Source organism: Lepisma saccharinum, chromosome 4 (genome assembly GCF_977018435.1).
Source record: "Lepisma saccharinum chromosome 4, izLepSacc3.1, whole genome shotgun sequence".
Taxonomy (NCBI): Eukaryota; Metazoa; Arthropoda; class Insecta; order Zygentoma; family Lepismatidae; genus Lepisma; species Lepisma saccharinum.
In genome coordinates this window covers 36,130,199-36,149,368 of record NC_139232.1, presented here as the reverse complement: position 1 = coordinate 36,149,368, position 19,170 = coordinate 36,130,199, and the positions used below count along the sequence as shown (strand labels likewise).

At 36.8% G+C, this 19,170-nt stretch overlaps 1 protein-coding gene across 3 annotated transcripts in view; it reads right to left on the bottom strand.

Moving 5' to 3' along the window:
* LOC145987132 (phosphatidylcholine translocator ABCB4-like) overlaps positions 1-19,170 on the bottom strand; it is a 125,728-nt gene that overhangs the window by 36,999 nt on the left and 69,559 nt on the right. For 2 of the 3 annotated variants that reach the window (XM_083121629.1, XM_083121630.1), the window contains one exon: positions 4,554-4,700. In XM_083121629.1, coding sequence (XP_082977755.1) covers positions 4,554-4,700 — 147 coding nt within the window. Of the gene's footprint in view, positions 1-4,553; positions 4,701-6,135; positions 6,285-16,737; positions 16,940-19,170 lie in introns of all 3 variants that reach the window. The other variant, XM_083121628.1, reaches the window with a different exon arrangement.

Below are 19,170 nucleotides of genomic sequence, written 5' to 3'. Positions count from 1 at the left end.
ACGCTGTTTGCAGATTGCACCAGCACTAAATTTAAGACATGCGTGTAGCAGTGAACAAACATAGCTTCTGGATACTTTTCACGTACTTTTGATTGTAAACCATTCAGTTCACTTGCCATTACTGCTGCACCATCATAAGCCTGCGAAACGATCTTGTTGCCCAAATTAAATTCTTCAATTACTTTGAAAACGTGTTGGCTTAATGCAGTTGCTGTTCTGTCTTTACTGACGTCATCAAAGCAAATAAATCTCTCGCAAACCAAACCATCTGATCTTACGTATCGTAAAACTGTTGAAAGTTGTGACTTATTACTGACATCTGACGCTTCATCAAGCAGTATGGAAACAAATGTGCTTGCTGAGATTTCTGTTTTAATTTCTTTCATTAGTGAAGAACTGATGCTTTCAATAAGATTGTTTTGAATTCTGTTTGAGAGCCCAGTAAACACTGTTGCAGTTTCCAAATGATTGCAAAGAACAGGATCATATTTACTTATCAATTTGCTTAATTCTACGTAATTTCCTCTATTGGTTGAACCTTGTGTTTCGTCATGACCTCTAAATGCAAGTTCCTGTTTACCAAGGAAACATGTTACGTCTATAAATCTTTTCAAAATTTCTCTGTTTTTCTTCACAGTTTCATTGTGTTTTAAAACTGCAGCTTTCTTTTGCAGATCTAATTGTATATCAATTCTGGACTTTCCGAATGTCTTGAGTTGGATGCAAGCGCAGATGTGATTTTGGGAACGTTCATGTCTTTGCACTGCATTATAAAAAATGCTCAAGTCACTGTAGCCTGTATAGTTCCATGGTCCTAAATTTGTATTGAACAAAACACATGGCCAACAAAATAATTTATTAAGATCATTGCTGCCACATAACCACATAATATTGTTGTACTGAGATGTTTTAAACTGCCTAATGAAAACTTTCCCATCTTTCTTAGTTGGTTTGGTTATGCACAGTTCAGGACACGGTCGCTCATGGTTCACAAGCTCCAACTTTTCACCATATGTTCTCGAACTGAATGGTTTTGAAAGAAGGTCTCTAATCAAGTCCTTACCTGCACCACTGCAAATCGATGGCTCGTCTGGTATGTCACCCATGGCAGAAATTTTCAACGTAGAACCATACTTTTACACCAGGTACAAAAACACGACACAAAAACAGAAAAACACAGCACAGTTTCACAGTAAAAAACAAAAAGCATTCGCAGCACCCACGCTTCTAAATTAACCTTCCTTTTCGCAGTGTTACATACCCTCCATATTTCCGAGTAACTGACCACACGACGAATATGTTCAAGTACCGGCTGTGATTTCACTTCTTATAAAATCATATACGACTGGTGATCACTGGCTAACTTAATAATGTAATTTGTTGATTACTATACAGCTTCAAATATGAAAATGGTACCGCATTAAGTGGTGCTACAGATGCACAGAAAATTCTGGAAGTTAGCAACACTTGTGGACGAATTCTTTCCAACACCCTTGCCACAGACAGATGCGGTCTTGGTGTTGCATGCCCTCGCCTTTTTTCTTCGTGGACGGGGACGGACAGTGACCATGCAAGAACTGCATAAGTCACTCGAAAAGCGGGGAGAAAGGCGAGCAGCCCTCTTCTTCTAACGCGATCAATCCTGCCGCATCGCCCAGCATCGTCAAGAGTGTAGCTGGTTTATGTTTCAAGCCAAAAGAACAGAACATAGGCTAAAGGAAATGAAAATTCTGAAATGTAAATATCTTATAGTAAATAAATTCCATTCTAATGTGTATAAAAGCATTGAAAAACACGAACTTAAGATATCAAAAGTGTTTTAAAAAAACAACGCAAGCGGCGCTTGCCCCGCCTCTCTTTACCGCACGCTTCTGAAGTATCAGTTGGATTTTATTTACTGATACCACCTAATACTTCTCCAGTGTTCTGATTGTTTGCAACACTTTTTGTTGAGTAATTATCCTGGAAGTTATGCAAAATGTGAAGTTTCCATTGAGTTTGTACCAATATTATGTGAAAAATTTGTATTTTTGTGATTACATCACAGTTATTTGCATTTTCTGTATATTTTGAAGGAAACTTTGGTAAATTGAAGCTTATAATTGGAGTGGAATACTACTAATAATAATAAATTATATAATAAATAAAAATAATAATGTTAATAAATTTTCTGAACAACTTCTAATTGTTACAATTTCCAAACATCAGAATTGTTGGGAATCAGTAAGTGTTAGTATCTGTATGGTATCAGTTCAGCCCTAATAATCTACATTTCTTTCTAGCAGACAAATCAGTACTGATAACAATTAACATGCAATACACAATGCACGGATATTTTCCAGCAAATGGTATAAGTTGTTGGAATTTCATGTGTTTTTCAATAAGAGTCATTCCATATGAAATCAACACAGCCCACAACCTGGCCAACTCCGATTTTCATGAAATTTTGAGAGTTGAAACTATGCATGGAACTTAGTAACTATGAAAATTTTTAGTTTTGTTTGTCTTGTAATTGTTAAATTATTCAAGGTCAAAGTTCACGTAAATTGCCCTTTTTGAGCCTGCTTAAAATGTGTTGTAACTCCGCCCCTATTTTGCCTAGGAAGCTCAAATAAAGATTATTGTACAGGGAATTGAACAAGCTTTCCAGTTATATGTAACAAGCATACCTTTCGATAAAAATATAAGTTTGTCACGTGACCTTAACCTTTGACGTTGAATATCTCAAAACATGTCATCACCAAAAATCATGAAAAAAAATATATTTGGTCCCTCATGCCATACTCTAAAACATATCAAACAATTATTATGGGACTGCAATGGAATCAGAATATACAAACTAATATGTGTAACTAAGTGACTTATAAAAGCCTCATTACAGGAACTATGATGAGTCAAATGTCCCTTAACACCCCCTACAAAATGTAAACGAATTATCCTGGTCATGAAAGAAATAGGTTAGGCACAGGGAGATCCATAGCTGTGTGTGTCAAGTGCAGGTCCGGCATATTGTCGACCACCATATTGAATTCAACGCAAAAATTTAAAAGGAAAGGGGGTGATGTCATATATCAAATCAGGCTAGAATTTCACGAGAAATGGAATTTTCATGGAAATTGCACATATCTGTGTTGATTTGGCATGGAATGGCTCATAAGTCCTTAATAGGAGGAATTTTCACTAGACTGTACAAACATGTTGGTCCATGAATGAACTAAAAAAAATAATAAAGCTAAAAAAATATTCAAAGCGTGATTTAAAAATTGTAAATACAATTAAGAATACTGCTAAAATATTTTTCAACGCAGTTAAAGGGATAGGTTTGGAAGTTAGCAAAGAGAAAACTAAATATATGTTTACAGTGTTAGGTAATAATCAAAATCTAATCTAATTATTGATAACAACTAGTTTGAACCAGGTTTTCAAATTCAAGTACCTAGGAGTAATACTAACAAATGACAATGATCTTCAAGAGGAAATAAAAAGCAGGCTTAATTCAGGAAATGCATGTTACTTTTCTCTTCATAAATTTTTGTCTTCTCGTTTAATATCTAAGGAACTAAAAGTTAAAATATACAAAACAGTAATTTTGCCTGTAATATTATATGGATGCAAAACTTGGTCCCTTACATTGAAAAAGGAACATAAATTGAGAGTATTTGAAAATAAGATCCTTAGAAAAATATTTGGGCCTAAAAGGGATGAGGAGACAGGTGAGTGGAAAAGGTTACATAATTTAGAAGTACATAATTTGTATTCGTGTCCAGATATTATTAGAATGATTAAATCAAGAAGACTTAGGTGGGCAGACTATGTGGCACGAATGGGAGAGGAAAGAAGAGTATACAGGATTCTTGTTGGGAAACCTGATGGTAAGAGACCAGTAGGAAGCCCAAGACGAAGATGGAGGAATACTGTTGAGATGGATCTGAAGGAAATTGGTAGGGATGGAAAAGAGTATATAGATCTTGCTCAGGATAGGGACAGATGGAAGGCCTTTGTTGCTGCAGCCATGAACCTGAAGGTTCAAGAAGGCTAGATAGTTAGTTAGTGATTTTTTTTTTAAAAAAAAAAAAAAAGAGCAAATAAATTCAAGAAATATTACAATTCAAGACAAGTTAATGCTTGCTAAAAAAACAATGATAAGAATGCTAAGTTTGCAAGACATCAACAGTTGCAATTTGCTTCATGTGATGGTTAAACACACAACATACATTAACACTTAATGTTGTGATGCCACATACCAGTTAGAATAAGGAAAAGGAAGTATGTATTAAAGCACAAAATACAATAAAAGTACTAAAAAAATCAACATTTTGATATTTTATCATCAGTATCTTCATAAAAAGGAAAATGAGGAAGAACTGTAGCATCAGTGGTATGAAACAGAAGTTGCTGGATCAAATCAAACCCAGACATCCATGTCTTAATTAGATACCAACTAACAGGGCCACTTACACACAATCTTAGATTAAATTCTTCATAACAAAGGTTGGTATAACAAGAACTGGAAAATAATCATTAATTTTAAAGATATTGTTTACATTACTCACCCCTAATATTTCTCCATAAAGCACAGCGTAAATAGGAAGGCTTAACCCTGTGATACCTGCAGCTATGCATCCTACTAAAAGCAGATGCCATTCTGGTTTATTCAGTTTCAGTATGGCTCTCCAATGAACATCTTGTAAGCCTCCTTCCTATGTATAAAATAATAACAAATTCCAATGTTTAATAGTATAAGGTAATGTTCAACACTAACATAATTGAACGTGCACTTCATATATTTTAAATATTCCAAGGACTTCATTAGTCTACGAAGAAAGATCTACTGTGGATAAATAATAAGACAATACAATACATAACAAAAAAGTAATAATTTCGAAGAAAATATATTAATATCAATTTGCTATCATCATTAAGAAACAAGTATCTGTAGCAAAACCAATAAGTTTTCTTACAAGAAAATAAAACTTCATATTAGTTGAAATGACATAGATACACGATCACAGAAATCAGGTGGGAAATTTGGGCTTACAAATTTCTCCACCAGTCTCTGGCATGGAATGATAGTTTTCCAACATCGAGCTACATCAAAATTAATTTTAGCATAAAGTTCCACACAGGAACATATGCAACAAGTTATATTTACAAGAAATAAAGTCTGCAAGTCCTTGAAAAAAGACATACTGATAACTAAGAAACAATAGAAAGAAGAAATGAAGTAAGACATGATTGAATAGCTCAGTGTTGGAGAAATTAAACTGAACATTGGAGTTCTTGGTTCAAGTCCTGATTGAGTCACCCTTCTTGTACTGGATTTCCAAATTGATTACTTCCAGTGCACTACTTTCCTATGTTAATAATGCTAAGGTGTAAAAATAATGAAAGACACCAAGTAGATTATAATGTAAACTATTCTGAAAAAAAAAAGCATCTATAAAATCTGTAAATGCAGAAAGCCTATAACTTCCACTCATTTCAGATTCCCTACTGCTACTGAAATAGCACCTGGATGTAGGTGCCACTAATGTTCTCATGTTTATACATAGATAAGGCAAATAGAATTGACATATACGTATAAACATTGTGGAACCTTGTGGTAAAGGCATAAGTTATCTTAGTTGTGTAGATGACACAGAAAGGTCTAGTCACAGGTTTAAACCTTTCAATTCTATAAGACAGTTGTCAGACCGAACTGACATGTGATTATTGACAGGCAACAAGCAATAAGTGACAAGGGGGTTCACACCAAAGTGACAAGCAATGTGGGTATCTCCAGTCTGTTCAAAAGCATACTGTGCATGTGCGACCAACAGACCAAGATGAGAAAACAATTCAGTCTGGGGGCATGCAAGTGACAAGTGGTACGTGCAGCTTGTCATGTCACTTTGGTACAAAAGGTAGCATTTATTTCTGAAGGTTCATTTCAAATTGTGGTCAAAGTTCCCTTTAAATTTTCGATAACTTTTCAGCAAGTTATTCCTATCACTAATACTACTGCTACTATGACTACCTCTGCCCCTTCCCCCCCAAACCCAAAATTAACTTATAAAATATAACAAGCACAGAGCAATACACTACATATACTTTACAATTGTTCTTCAGCACAAATGCAAATGAATTTATAGTCACCTTCATTATTTTTACTGAATTCCTAGCAAACAAAAATCGATTAATATTCATTGATCCTACTTCAGTAAGATATACATTGTTCTCAGATTTTATCAAACAATTGTGTACGGAAAGCTGATCAAAAGAACTTAGGCTGTGAGCCGTCTCAACTGTAAGGAAGAAAAAAGTATATAATGGGGATTTTTATAAGAATGTGAAATGTACTTAATTAGTACTAGCATGTGTTTACTTGCACTTTATACTTGAACAGTTTACCACATTCATTTTCAATTAAAAACACTAATAAAATGCAGGCATGCAATATGTCATGTGTCTATGGCAAAATATTGTATTTGATTGGTTGGTTCATTTTGCACTTCAGCGCAAAAACATCCTTAAGTTAATGTCATTAGGCATGAATTAAAATCATGCCAAAATCAAAATTATCTGATCATTCAAATTGCGATACTTATCAAAAGTTTCCTTAAGTCCCCTTTATGCACAAATAGGTTATTCAGAACTGGACCTGTAGTTTAACACATTTTAGACAAATTTTGGTTCACTTATAAGTATATGTCTTTCAATTCAAATTTTAACAGGTCTCTTTTTAGCAATACATTACATCTCAAGAACAGATTTAGTCGGGCATAGACTGTCTTTGCTAAACACTTGTATTATGAATGAATGGCAGGCTATTATTGCACTGTGTCTCTTGAGCACATGCATTGTTACCACTTCTTTTAAATTCCACCCGATAGATGTTGTGTATGTTTTCTTTCTTGATGAATTTTACTTCTACTCATGCTGAATTACATTGCACTTTTGCTTATGCTCTTGAGAATAGCATTAAACAATTTATATGCATATTGCGGAAATTCTTCACAAGGATTCCCACTTCAGATTTCGAAGTTAGTGATGATTTCAAATCTAAAAAGGAAGTTTTAAGGTTATTTTTCATTACATGTTGAAAATATGTTTTCAGTTACTTTTATTACAATGTTTAAATTTTCTTTAAAAAAAAAATGTTACAGAAAAACATCATAAATGTGAGAAAATGTAAATAAAATGTATGGTGGCATATCTAAGGGAGAGTTGGTAGGGGTCATGGACCCCCCCCCCCCTACCTTGCCCAGTATTTCTAAAACGTTAATAGCAGTAGAAGATCACAAGATGAGGGCTGACTACTAAAATAAAGTATACATAATCCTTCTTTTCAAGCCGGCCCCCGTGGCAGAGTGGTTAGCACATCATGCTACGATGCCAGGGGTCTCGAGTTCGAATCACAGCCTGAATGTTTGTGAGTGTCCTTTCATCAATTTTATCATGTTATCACTCATCCAAAGTGGCACAAAAGGCAAAGTAAAATAAAGCAAATCAAACAATCAATCCTTCCTTTCAAAAATCCTGAGCACACCACTGAAAACGTAACACACACACACACATATATATATGGAAAGATGATGTCTTGTAGAGTTCAGAAAGGTTTGGTAAATAATAACAAACTTAGAAACATATTTTCTACGATTTTCTGAAATACAGAAAAAAATGGCCAGTCCACTAAGTATTAAAGTGAGATCTGAACTAGCAGGAATTTCGCATGGGAATTACCACTAAATGTGGGGAATATCATTCAAGAGTACAAATACCATAACGAGAGTTTTGTATTTAGTTCTTAAAAGGATCGATAAATTGTCTTCCTCATGCAGTTATTCAGTTGAAGAAATAACTGCTGTGATATGTGCAATGAAGTTTGAAAAATTACAGCAAAGTTTCAACACAGTTCATTCAAATGTTCTTTTAGTGGTCTTTCATAATCAGTTTAACTATTACATTGCTGGTATTGTTCTTTTCTTTTCTTCTCTTGAGGTTAACTGCAACCATAAAATGAATGAGGTTTCGACGGAAGTGATGAATAGACCAACAGAAAGAAACAATCATGCAATAGTCTCAAACCCAGAACCTTGGGTGGCAAGATTATGAGTCAATCATTCAATGTACTCCTGCCATTGCGGCAGCTACATTGTAAATTTATATCAGATAACATTCCACAAAGAAAATCTAAATACTATATTGATACATTCAAGTTTTATTAAGTGTATTTTTATTATGTTTGGTATTATGTCGTTGTATTATACTTATTAATAACAACTCAGTAATACGCAACAGTGAACAATGAGACTCTGTGAAGTACATAGACTCCTCTCAGATACAGGGATAGTGTTAGGCAAAAACAATGCTTCACAGCACAGAGGAATAAAACCACATTATTGCAGTAGACAAAAACGAAATGATTTATTCTTTATTTATTGCAATTATAATGCAAACAGGCTTAGTACGAAGGTGAGGATTTCTCCTTGATGACAACTTGACTAAAGTAAAATGCATAACCTCAATGCGTGGCTATCGGCATGCCCATGATCACATAGGTTTAGCTTGTGGCCCGAACTACCACACCAAGAGATATGCAATAAAAACTGAGCCAATGTTTGCTCTTTAGCCTTTCATTCCAAATTAATCCTTAGGCTAGCTTTATTTCTTAATGTAGAATGGTTGCAGTATTGTGCATAGCATCAATGCATGGCCATCGGCATACCTATGATCACATAGGCCTAGCTTGCGCCCCGAACTACCATTCCAAGATGTATGCACAACATCGAGGAGTTCTTTTAAGTTTAAAATCTCCGACAATCTGTGGTGAATGTGTGATATTCTTATGCGATATCCTCGCTTTTATACTATTTCAAGAACACAGATTGAAGTACAGATGAAACACTTAAGGTAAACTGCCATAATATCGGTTACCTGCCCAATATCGGATACCATCATTTCTTGGCTCATGGGTGCTGCCATGTGCAACAATCCACTGAACTACGTTCGTTGATTGCCGCCAATACTTCATTGTAAGTGGGAACGCTGTTGAGCACGCTGCGCGTGCACGATCAACGAAAACAGAAATTTTCAGTTTGAGTTTTTGGAAGCATTTCATGATCAAATGTTTTCACATTGAAGGTAAGGAGAAATATAGCTTAGTTATATTTCATAGAAAGATGGAATATTAGAGTATGTTGATATGCTAGTCCTATTTGGGTAAATGTCTTTGTTTGATATTAGGGTTATATTTCCCACGAGGTCGCGTTTGGCCTAATATTGGATAGGGAGGCCTGCCAAGTATCGGATATCAAATTGGTCAAATTGACATTCCTCAATCCCAAATTGCAGCACAAAACATGTCAAGAGCAATCTGATTCAGAAGAATCTGACACTAGTTTGAAAATAAATAATACGTTGCTTCTATCATGACATGTAATTTTATTTCAAATATTTGGTCTAGGAATTAATTCATGCACCTGGACAAGAGATGGCGTAACGAGCGCATTGTCCCACAGTTCCGTGTATCCACACATGCGTTGAAAACTCCTGTCAGCGCCCATCGTTCGTAGTATAGGGCAGTTGATTGACGCATCAACAACAGCATTTTGTAGTCAACTGAACATGGCGCAGTTTGTGCCAGATAAAGTGTTTTTGCGGGGTGTTCTGCTTCATTACTTTAACATGCAGAAAAGTGCTACCGAAAGTCATCGTATTTTGGTGGAAGTGTATGGTGACCATGCGCTAGCTGAGCGAACGTGTCGGAAGTGGTTTGCACGGTTTAGAAGTGGTGATTTCGGCCTGGAAGACCAAGAGCGACCTGGACAGCCAAAAAAATTTGAAGACGAAGAATTGAGAGCATTGCTCCATCAGGATTCGTGTCAAACGCAGGAAGAACTTGCAGAAGCATTAGGCGTTGATCAAACAACAGTTTCCAAACGCCTCAAAGCCATGGGAATGATTCAAAAGATGTCACATTGGGTTCCACATGAATTCAAAGACAGAGACGTTGAAAGACGAAAAACCATTTGCGAATTGCTGCTTCAAAGACAGAAAAGAAAGGGGTTTTTGCATCGCATTGTTACTGGCGATGAGAAGTGGATCCATTACAAGAACCCGAAACGAAAAAAGGCCTGGGTGAAGCCAGGTGAACCAGGTCCATCACAACCGAAATGAGATATTCACTGTGCAAAGGTTATGCTGTGCATATGGTGGGATATGAAAGGTGTGGTGTACTATGAGCTGCTGCAACCGGGTGAAACTATTAATGGAGAACGTTATCGACGACAATTAATGCATTTGAAGCAAGCTCTGGCCAGGAAACGACCAGAATGGGAGAACAGACATGCGGATGGGAAGTTTTACCCCACCCGCCGTATTCACCAGACGTTGCTCCTTCGGACTACTACTTGTTCGATTGCATGAATAACGATTTGATTGGACAGCGGTTCACTTCTTCAGAAGATATCGAAAAATGGGTCTCTGACTGGATCGCTTCAAAGGATGAGGACTTCTTTCACCACGGAATCCGTAACTTGCCTGACAGATGGGCGAAAGTGGTGGCTCACGATGGACAATATTTTTCTTAAGGTATTTATGTATTTTGTGTTTGAACTACAGCTTCAATGTGTGCGTAACAACCGCACGAATTAATTCCTAGACCAAATATAATGTTAAATTTCTATCCAATATTAGGCATACCCACTATCCGATATTCGGACGGCTTTCTTCAATTCCTCAAATTTGCGTTGTTTTTTATTTTGTACTGTAGAACAAATAATTTAACAATAAGGGAGATAAACACATCACAAGGCAAAAGGTAAGGTACCAATAGTTCATATTACCAAAAATTATGCATTTCTGTTAAATTTTAGTGGGTTAATTATCGTGATTTCAAAAAGTATCCGATATTATGTCGGTTTACCCTACTATCTACAAAAAGATGCTACCAACAAAACTGACATCTACACAAGTTAAGAAATACAAATTCACATAGTGCACTCTCCCAAATATAAAGATACATTGAACTACTCATAATAAAGCATAAAATACAATAAACATTAAACAAAAGATATACATTACAAACAAGTTGCAATATTACATATAATAACACGAAAATTACGCTTTCTTTCACAAAAAAAAACATATTAGTGACATATTTTGAAATTATGACGTCACCAAAATATGGATCACATCAATATTTTAAACACTGTATTTTAAAAATGTATGTAGCATTCTAAATTTAATTGTTCATTATCCTTTACTAGCTGATTACCCAGCATTGCCTGGGTATTTATTTATCCCAATCTTCTATTAGACAGAAAAATAATGAATTCTAACTATAGTGTAAAATGTAACTGATTTTATTTACAGGTATTTAAAAGTATAAGTACAGTATACAAATTATAAAGTAAAATCTTTTACAAATTCACTATAATATTAATTTAACTCAAAACTTGATTATAAACAATATTTTTAGTTTCACCTCCAGGAGCAAGAATAAATAAATTGAACAGCATTGGGAGTGTCACTATTCATCTTAGCGACCCCGAAAACTATGGACTATAACTAATATATATAACTAATATTGGTAGTTTTCGATTATTTTTACATGTCACCCCCTTCCCACCCCAACCACCTAGGGGTGACAGGGGTGTCTTACCCCCACAGTATATCTGTCCAGATTGTAAGTCATATGTGTACCAAGTTTGGCTGAAATTGCTCCAGGCGTTTGAGAGTTATGACTAGACCTTGGATTTTAGGTCTTTAACCTATTTTTTCCTTTAAAAGTATATAAGAAATAATAAGTTATGTCAGCGTTTCGTTAAAGAACACAACTGATGAAGTTTTATAGTGCCTAAAAAAAACTATTTTGCTTGTTAGAACCTATTTTAGGTTTACGTGCCTAAATCAAGACTATTTTTAGGTTTTTATATATTTTTAAAGGTTTTACATGATTCTTATGTCATACAGAGGCATTTGCTTTGTTTGGTTAACGAAAAATTCAATGACAAACATGTTTGAAACTTACTCTCTGTCGATTTCCCTTCCTCCAAGTGCATGGAGATTTTTCAAAGCTCTAAACATAAAGCAAAATGTCTGGTGCCACTGTTACCTGTACGATCCAAAGTGGTCTGATCTGTGTGGTCTTGCTCACTTTCGCGTCACTTTGGTGCTTTGTGGCATTCACGCCTTGCAAACTAACATTTCGGCATTGTAGTTTGCATCACTGACTATGTTTTTGTTGAAAGATTATCTTCAGCATATAATATGATCCTCACAGACAAAATTGAGGAGTTTGACTGTGGATAGCAGGAAAAACGATTGTTGTCTAACTATACGGTGAAGAGTGAATTTTAATAGCAAATTTCCAATGGTAAGTTCTGCCAGCACCATAGGGTTAGGCAAAACACATAAAGTTATGCAGGATAGTGCATATCTAAGGATATAGGTGTCCCATTTTCATTGCATTTTTCAGGAATTTTGAACTATTTTAAGTTTTCTTGAACTTACTTGAGGATTTTTCGAGCCTAACATTAGATTTTTAGGACCTATTTTAAGATTTTTAGAATGTATTTTAGAGTTTTTAGAACCTATTTTAGGAACCTAAAAGCACACATTTTAGAACCTAAACATCCGAGGTCTAGTTATGACGGAAGAAGCATACATATGTATATACACACATACATCAATTTCTATATATACAGGATATTTCTAAAGTTCGTTTCCAGCATGGCACCCATTCGGATTTATTGAAGTGGGAAAAAGTGCAAAAATTATGTTTACAAGGAAATAGTGGCACAACGGTCAACCATATGACCGCGGCGAAGGGAGTTCTACAAATAAATGCAGCATTCTCTATTCAAAAAGCACATGGCAGATGTGTGAAGTTGATGCGCAAGGGATTCCCCAAAGGAAGTGAATGGATCTGTTGAAGTTATGGGGGTAGGGAAGGGTTTTATGGAGTGATTAGCATGGGCAACCCGGGCGATGTTTTTGGTCGCGATGTTGTGTTGTCGATATTTGTACATACACACATGCAGAAAGGCCGAACCGTGACCTTGACTTTGGCATTTTCCGCTAGGGGCACTAACACAGTAGATTTCTTCCGGCAGGAAAGCACCACTCGCTGCCATTCATGCTTCACGTACTGCGATATCAGCATCATCGCGCATCAGGTTACCATCACACGTTTGCGGTTGAATACGTACGAGTGGAAGGACGTGAACTTGGCAAATTAGGCAACTTCGCAATAGGCACTGCTAGGTGTTATCGATAGGCATGGCCCATCATGCCTGGTGCACTAGTGTTCGTTGTTTACGGGTTGGCAGATATCCAGCACAAGGGATGGCTGCATACACCGCAGAGCAGCTGGCATACATGCATCTCGTTTATGGCGATACAGAAAGTAATAGCCATGCACGTTTTCCAAATAGGAGTCTGCCATCGCACATCTTCTTTCAAAGAGTGCATACTCGACTTTGTGAAACAGGATCAGTGCTACCACCCTGTCAATAAATTGTAAGACCACGAAGTGTGCGCACAGATCAGTTTGTGGATGCGGTGTTAAATGCTGTCAGGGATCGTCCTGACACCAGTACGCATGCTATAGCCAGTGCCCACAACACCTCCCATGTTAATGTGTGGCGCATCCTGTCCGAAGAGGGGATGTACCCTTTCAAAATCCAAAAGGTACAAGACCTTTTACCTCAGGACTTTGGCCAACGTGTGGTGTTTTGTCAATGGTTTTTGCATCAGATAAAAACTATCCCAAAATTTTATGAACAGGGTGTTGAGGACCGATGAAGCAACGTTCATCAAAACAGGAGTGTTCAATAGTAAAAACAGTCATGTTTGGGATTTTGCAAATCCACATGCAATTCTCGTGGCACACCATCAGCACAGGTTTGAGGTTAATGTATGTGGTGGGATAGTGCATGACCATTTGATTGGGCTGTACATTTTCCCTGTTCGCCTGTGTGGTGACACATATCAAGCATTTCTTCGTGATGTTTTGCCTGAACTGTTGGAGAACGTGTCCTTGGCACTGAGGCAAGGACTATGGTTCCAACACGATGGTGCACCACCACATTTCGACCAAAATGTGCGTCACTTCCTCACTGGCTTCTTCCACAATCAGCGTATTGCTAGGGGTGGGCTTGTGCAGTGGCCAGCAAGATCGCCGGACATCACTTCCCTGGACTTCTTTCTATGGGGAGAGATGAAACACCTCATATACAAAACACCTGTCGTGTCAGCCGAGGATCTCATTGCACGCATTAATGTCGCCGCAGCGATGATAGCAGACACCGTGGGGTTGTCGACACATATGCAACCTAGCACAGCACCACCGCCATCTTTGTTTTTCTACATAATGGTGATGTCCACTACGGATATTCACATTATTCTTGGTTGTCAGTCTCCACATATCACTTTCCATGGATAACACATCTCACTAAACCCTTCCCTACCCGCTGGGGAATCTCCTGCGCATCAACTTCACACATCTGCCATGTGCTTTTTTGAATAGAGCGTGCCACATTTCTTTGTGGAACGCCCTTCGCCGTGGTCATATGGTTGGCCGTTGTCCCACTATTTCCTTGTAAACATAATTTTCGCACTTCTTCCCACTTCAATAAATCCGAATGGGTGCAGTTCTCGGCATTTCTTTACATAAACTTCTGTGTTTATTTTCACTTGTTGAACCACCTCCTATGCGTTGGAAACAAACTTTAGAAACACCCTCTATAGAAGATTAGTATCTGAAAAATTACCAGCTACACAGCTCTATAATACAAGTATCACCATTCATTTTTATTTTTAAGAATCAAACTTGAACCTTATATGTAATTCATTTTTAAAAAAATCAGTGTGGAATGAGCATATGTTGTTTATTGCATACTTAACCTTTTGAGTCCCAAGGCAATTTTCACATGTAACTCCCTTGGTCCCGAGCCGAATTTGAGCAAAATGCAGAGTTTCAATTAAATGAGTGTAGATCGAAGGCTAATTGCCCTAGAGAGATGAGTGATATACCGTTGTACGCGGAATGAAACACAGAGTCAGCCTGTATGAAATTTATGCAAATTTGGCGTATATGTGGCAGGGGGGAGGGGCTAACTCTCAAAATTCCAAAATTTCGGGAAAATGGGGTCCCCCCCATCCCCCCAAGAAAAAAGTACATGACAGAGTCGACATGCACATGGAAATGATCGCTGACATGTAAGGAACACAAAAATATTTGCATTATTATCATATGACCAATGTAACGTGAGTTGTACCCCCAAAAGGAATGGTCAGCATGCCACTGATTCAAGCTTCAAAATGCAGCGGTACCTTGAAATGACTTTAGCTCAGAGACTATTTGCCCTGGTAATGAACAATATACTGTTGTACGCAGAATGAATCACAGATTCAGACGATATATAATTTATGCACATTCGGCATACATATGGAGGGGAAAAGGGGGGAAATCCCCTGAAAAATACTTTTTTTTATAAAAAAAATTGGGGTTTCTCTCCCCCCCCCTGAAGAAAAGGATATGAAAAGTTCAAAATGCACATAGAAATTATCGCTGGCATGTAAGAAACAGAAAAATATTTGCATCATTGTCATATGACCAATGTAACACGAGTTGTACCCCTGAAACGAAAGGCTTGTACGCCACTGTCTCAAGCTTCGGAATTGAGTGAAATGCAGAGTTACATTGAAATGACTATAGCTCAGAAACTAAATGCCCTAGAGAAATTCTATTTTTAGACAATGCAGGGTAACCTGTGTTGCAACTTGTGGAACACTTGTGCTCAAAAACAAAAGTTTCCTTCAGCGCGCCTCGACATTCCATTCTCACAACGCAGATACAACAACCAGTCTTCCCCTCCACTCACCCCCACCCTCTGCTTGCGCCCGCATGGAAAACTTTCATTTTGACATCGGATACTGATAAACAAGCTTCCTTCGAAAGCAGTTACCAGGTGGGAGTGAAAAGCATTGCTTTAGAACAACAAAGCTGGTCTTCCTTTGTCGGCAAAAATTTTCCCTTGAAAAGAGACGCAAAAGAGAAGTCCCTTTTCCCGTCTTTTCCCCTCCATTTTCATGAAGAAAAAAAAAGTGCAAGAAACATTTCTGTTAAATACATGTGTTAGGAACAATATATAAAAAAAAATCGAAATTCTAGACAAAAATAGAAAAGTTATAACGTAAAAACTACGACCTTGACACAGTGTCTCGATCGAGATGCTTGGGACCACGAGGATTACATTTGGGTATGACCTTGACACAGCATCTCGATCGAGATGCTTGGGACCACGAGGGTTACATTTGGGTATCTCGACCGAGACGCTTGGGACCCAAAATGTTAATATTGTTTTGCTAAAAGGGAAATAAGAAGCTCCTTTTTCGAGTTTGGTTTTAAGTGGCAGACTAATTGGGACTGCACCTAAAGTTTGAAGTGAGATCTGAACCACTACATGCCTCCAGTTGGCATTGAACCCAGGGCATCTTGAATACAAGGTGATGATGTTACTGTACATCATTGGGAAGGATCAGGAAGCAAGAGAGTTGTTAGTTACAGAAGGGAGTTAATGCTATAAATTTTGTGCCCACGATTAATATTTATCTTATTTATTAACCAAATATACCAGTAATTTAAAAAATCCTTTACCTGAAATATATGCAATGTAAAAATTAACTATGCATTTTTTATAATGACTATGATATGGCACAATTTTTTTATATAAGCTAAGTTCTACTTACATTTATCTACTGTTTCTTCATCGTCATTCGTTGCAACTGAAACATTTGCAACTATTTCATAAAATGGGCCATGACTTTCAATGAGATTGAGGTAAGTTCCTTCTTCAGCTACCGAGCCTTCTGATAGCACAATTATCTTATCTGCATGCCTCATGGTATACAAGTTGTGACTGATAATAATTATAGTTATTCCAGGGCAATACTGTAACAATATGCATCTACATAATAATTATGGAAAATGTCAAAATAAAATGAGTAATTTATATGCTTACATGAAGCATGGTTAGTTAACTTACAATGGAACTTTGATTTTACATTTTTCAGGGGGACTAAGGCAAGAAACTTAAAACTCAGGAAAATTTATAACATGTTATATAATTGTGGCCACAAAAATTGAATGTGTAATACAGCAAAACATAAAATTTGGGAACATGATTGATTGAATGATTGATTGAGTTGGTGTTTTAAGTCCACTTTATGCACAGTAAGGCTAATCGGGACTGGACCTACAGTTTAAAGTAGGATACGAACACTATGGGCCTCCACCGGGAATTGAACCTGGGACCCCTTGATTACAAGGCGATGACGGCGTGGCACTTTTGGGAATGTGAAATCGAGGTTCTACTGCACATATAAAATAGTGTGTGTTCCCATAACCTGGAATCTAACTGGCAGGGTGATGGAGAATAGCCCAAGTACCAATATGAAATAAGGAACCCTGGTCCAGAAATGGGTTATTAAAAAGTTATAACTAAAACAATTTGCGGCTACCTATGACAGTGGAAGAAAGTGCCTTGTACACAATCAAATGCATCACGAAGAAGTCGTTGAATTGAATGCTTAAAAGGAAATGACGTCAGAGACAACGTCATTTTTCTCATTGGATGCAGTGTTAGGTGCAAGAATTTTTATTTAGGAACAGTTCTAAATAATGCCATCCAAGTCTGACTGTTGACCAATCAGAGCAATCAATTGAAATTGATTATTTAATAGCTAGTCTATTTATTTCTTTTCATGTCGTACACACTGCCATGTTTTGGAAAAAATATGAACTTGTCCAATCTTTCTTTGATTGTGTACATGTGCAATTGCAGACCATTAAAGATTTCCAATAGGAATGCTGTTCAACAATTTTCAATTGCATTCAATTCAACGACTTGTTCGTGATGCATTTGATCATGTACAAACAGCTTAAGACAATTGAAAGATGTGACTTCTAGATATAATACGGACATTACTACAGTGTATCGTAGCACTCTACAATGAAAATGTTACAGTAGGTGTTCAAATTGGCATCCCCCAGCATCAATATTGCCAAAACGACTTCAGGGATGTTAGAGCATATGATGTGACAGAGCTTCTTGCAATGTTGCCATGCCTGCATCACCATTTTGAACATCGTCCGATCCCGATGCAATTATCATAAATGTCCGTACATCACAGAATATAAAACTAAATATGCAGAATATGTCACTACAGTACAGAAATGAAAGTTCACTAAGGAAAATATAGGAAACTTTGTATATTCATTAAAGAAAGAAAACTGGACAGAGGAAAATTAAATACAAAAGTAAGCTTATTCACAAACACACTCAAATATCATTTTGATGTGGCACTTCTATACAAAACATGCAAACAACCCCAAAATCAAACCAACTCAACTTTCTGGATAATTGAAGGGATAAAAAAATCCTGTGACACAAAGAGAAAATTATATTACGAAATCCAACAAAACAAGGATCCAATACTTTACTTTAAGACTTAAAGACCATTATAAAAAATATGTAAGTATCCTCAGGAAGGTAATAAACAAAGCAAAGAAATTAGCCAATGGAGATACAATATGCAGATAAATCAAATAAACTATGAGAAATCGTTAATGACGAAACTGGTAAAAAAAAAAAAGGGGAAGACAAATAAAAAAAATAGAAATAATATCTGATGGTCAGAAAATAAACAATCCCCTTGATGTAGCACAAATGTTTAATACATATTTTGTGAGGCCTCCCCGATGGCGCAGTGGTAGCGTCGTTGCCTTGTAATCAAGGGGTCCCGGGTGCGATACCCGGTGGAGGCACATAGTGGTTCGGATCCCACTTTAAACTGTAGGTCCAGTCCCGATTAGCCTTACTGTGCATAAAGTGGACTTAAAACACCAAATCAAACCAATCAAAACATATTTTGTGAATGTTCCTAATACCCTAGATAAAAATGCAGTAATCTCTAAACCTACATAAAAAACATATTTAAACACCCCCCGAAACACAGAAGCCTTTCCGGAAATCAACTGGCTGATTGCCCGAGAAAACCTCTTCCAATATTCGCCACCAGGAAAGCTTCAAGAATTATTTCACAAACACGATGTTTCACACCCCAGTTACTGAGGGAGAACTTGAAAAAGTAATTATAAATCTAAAAAACAAGTATTCTTAA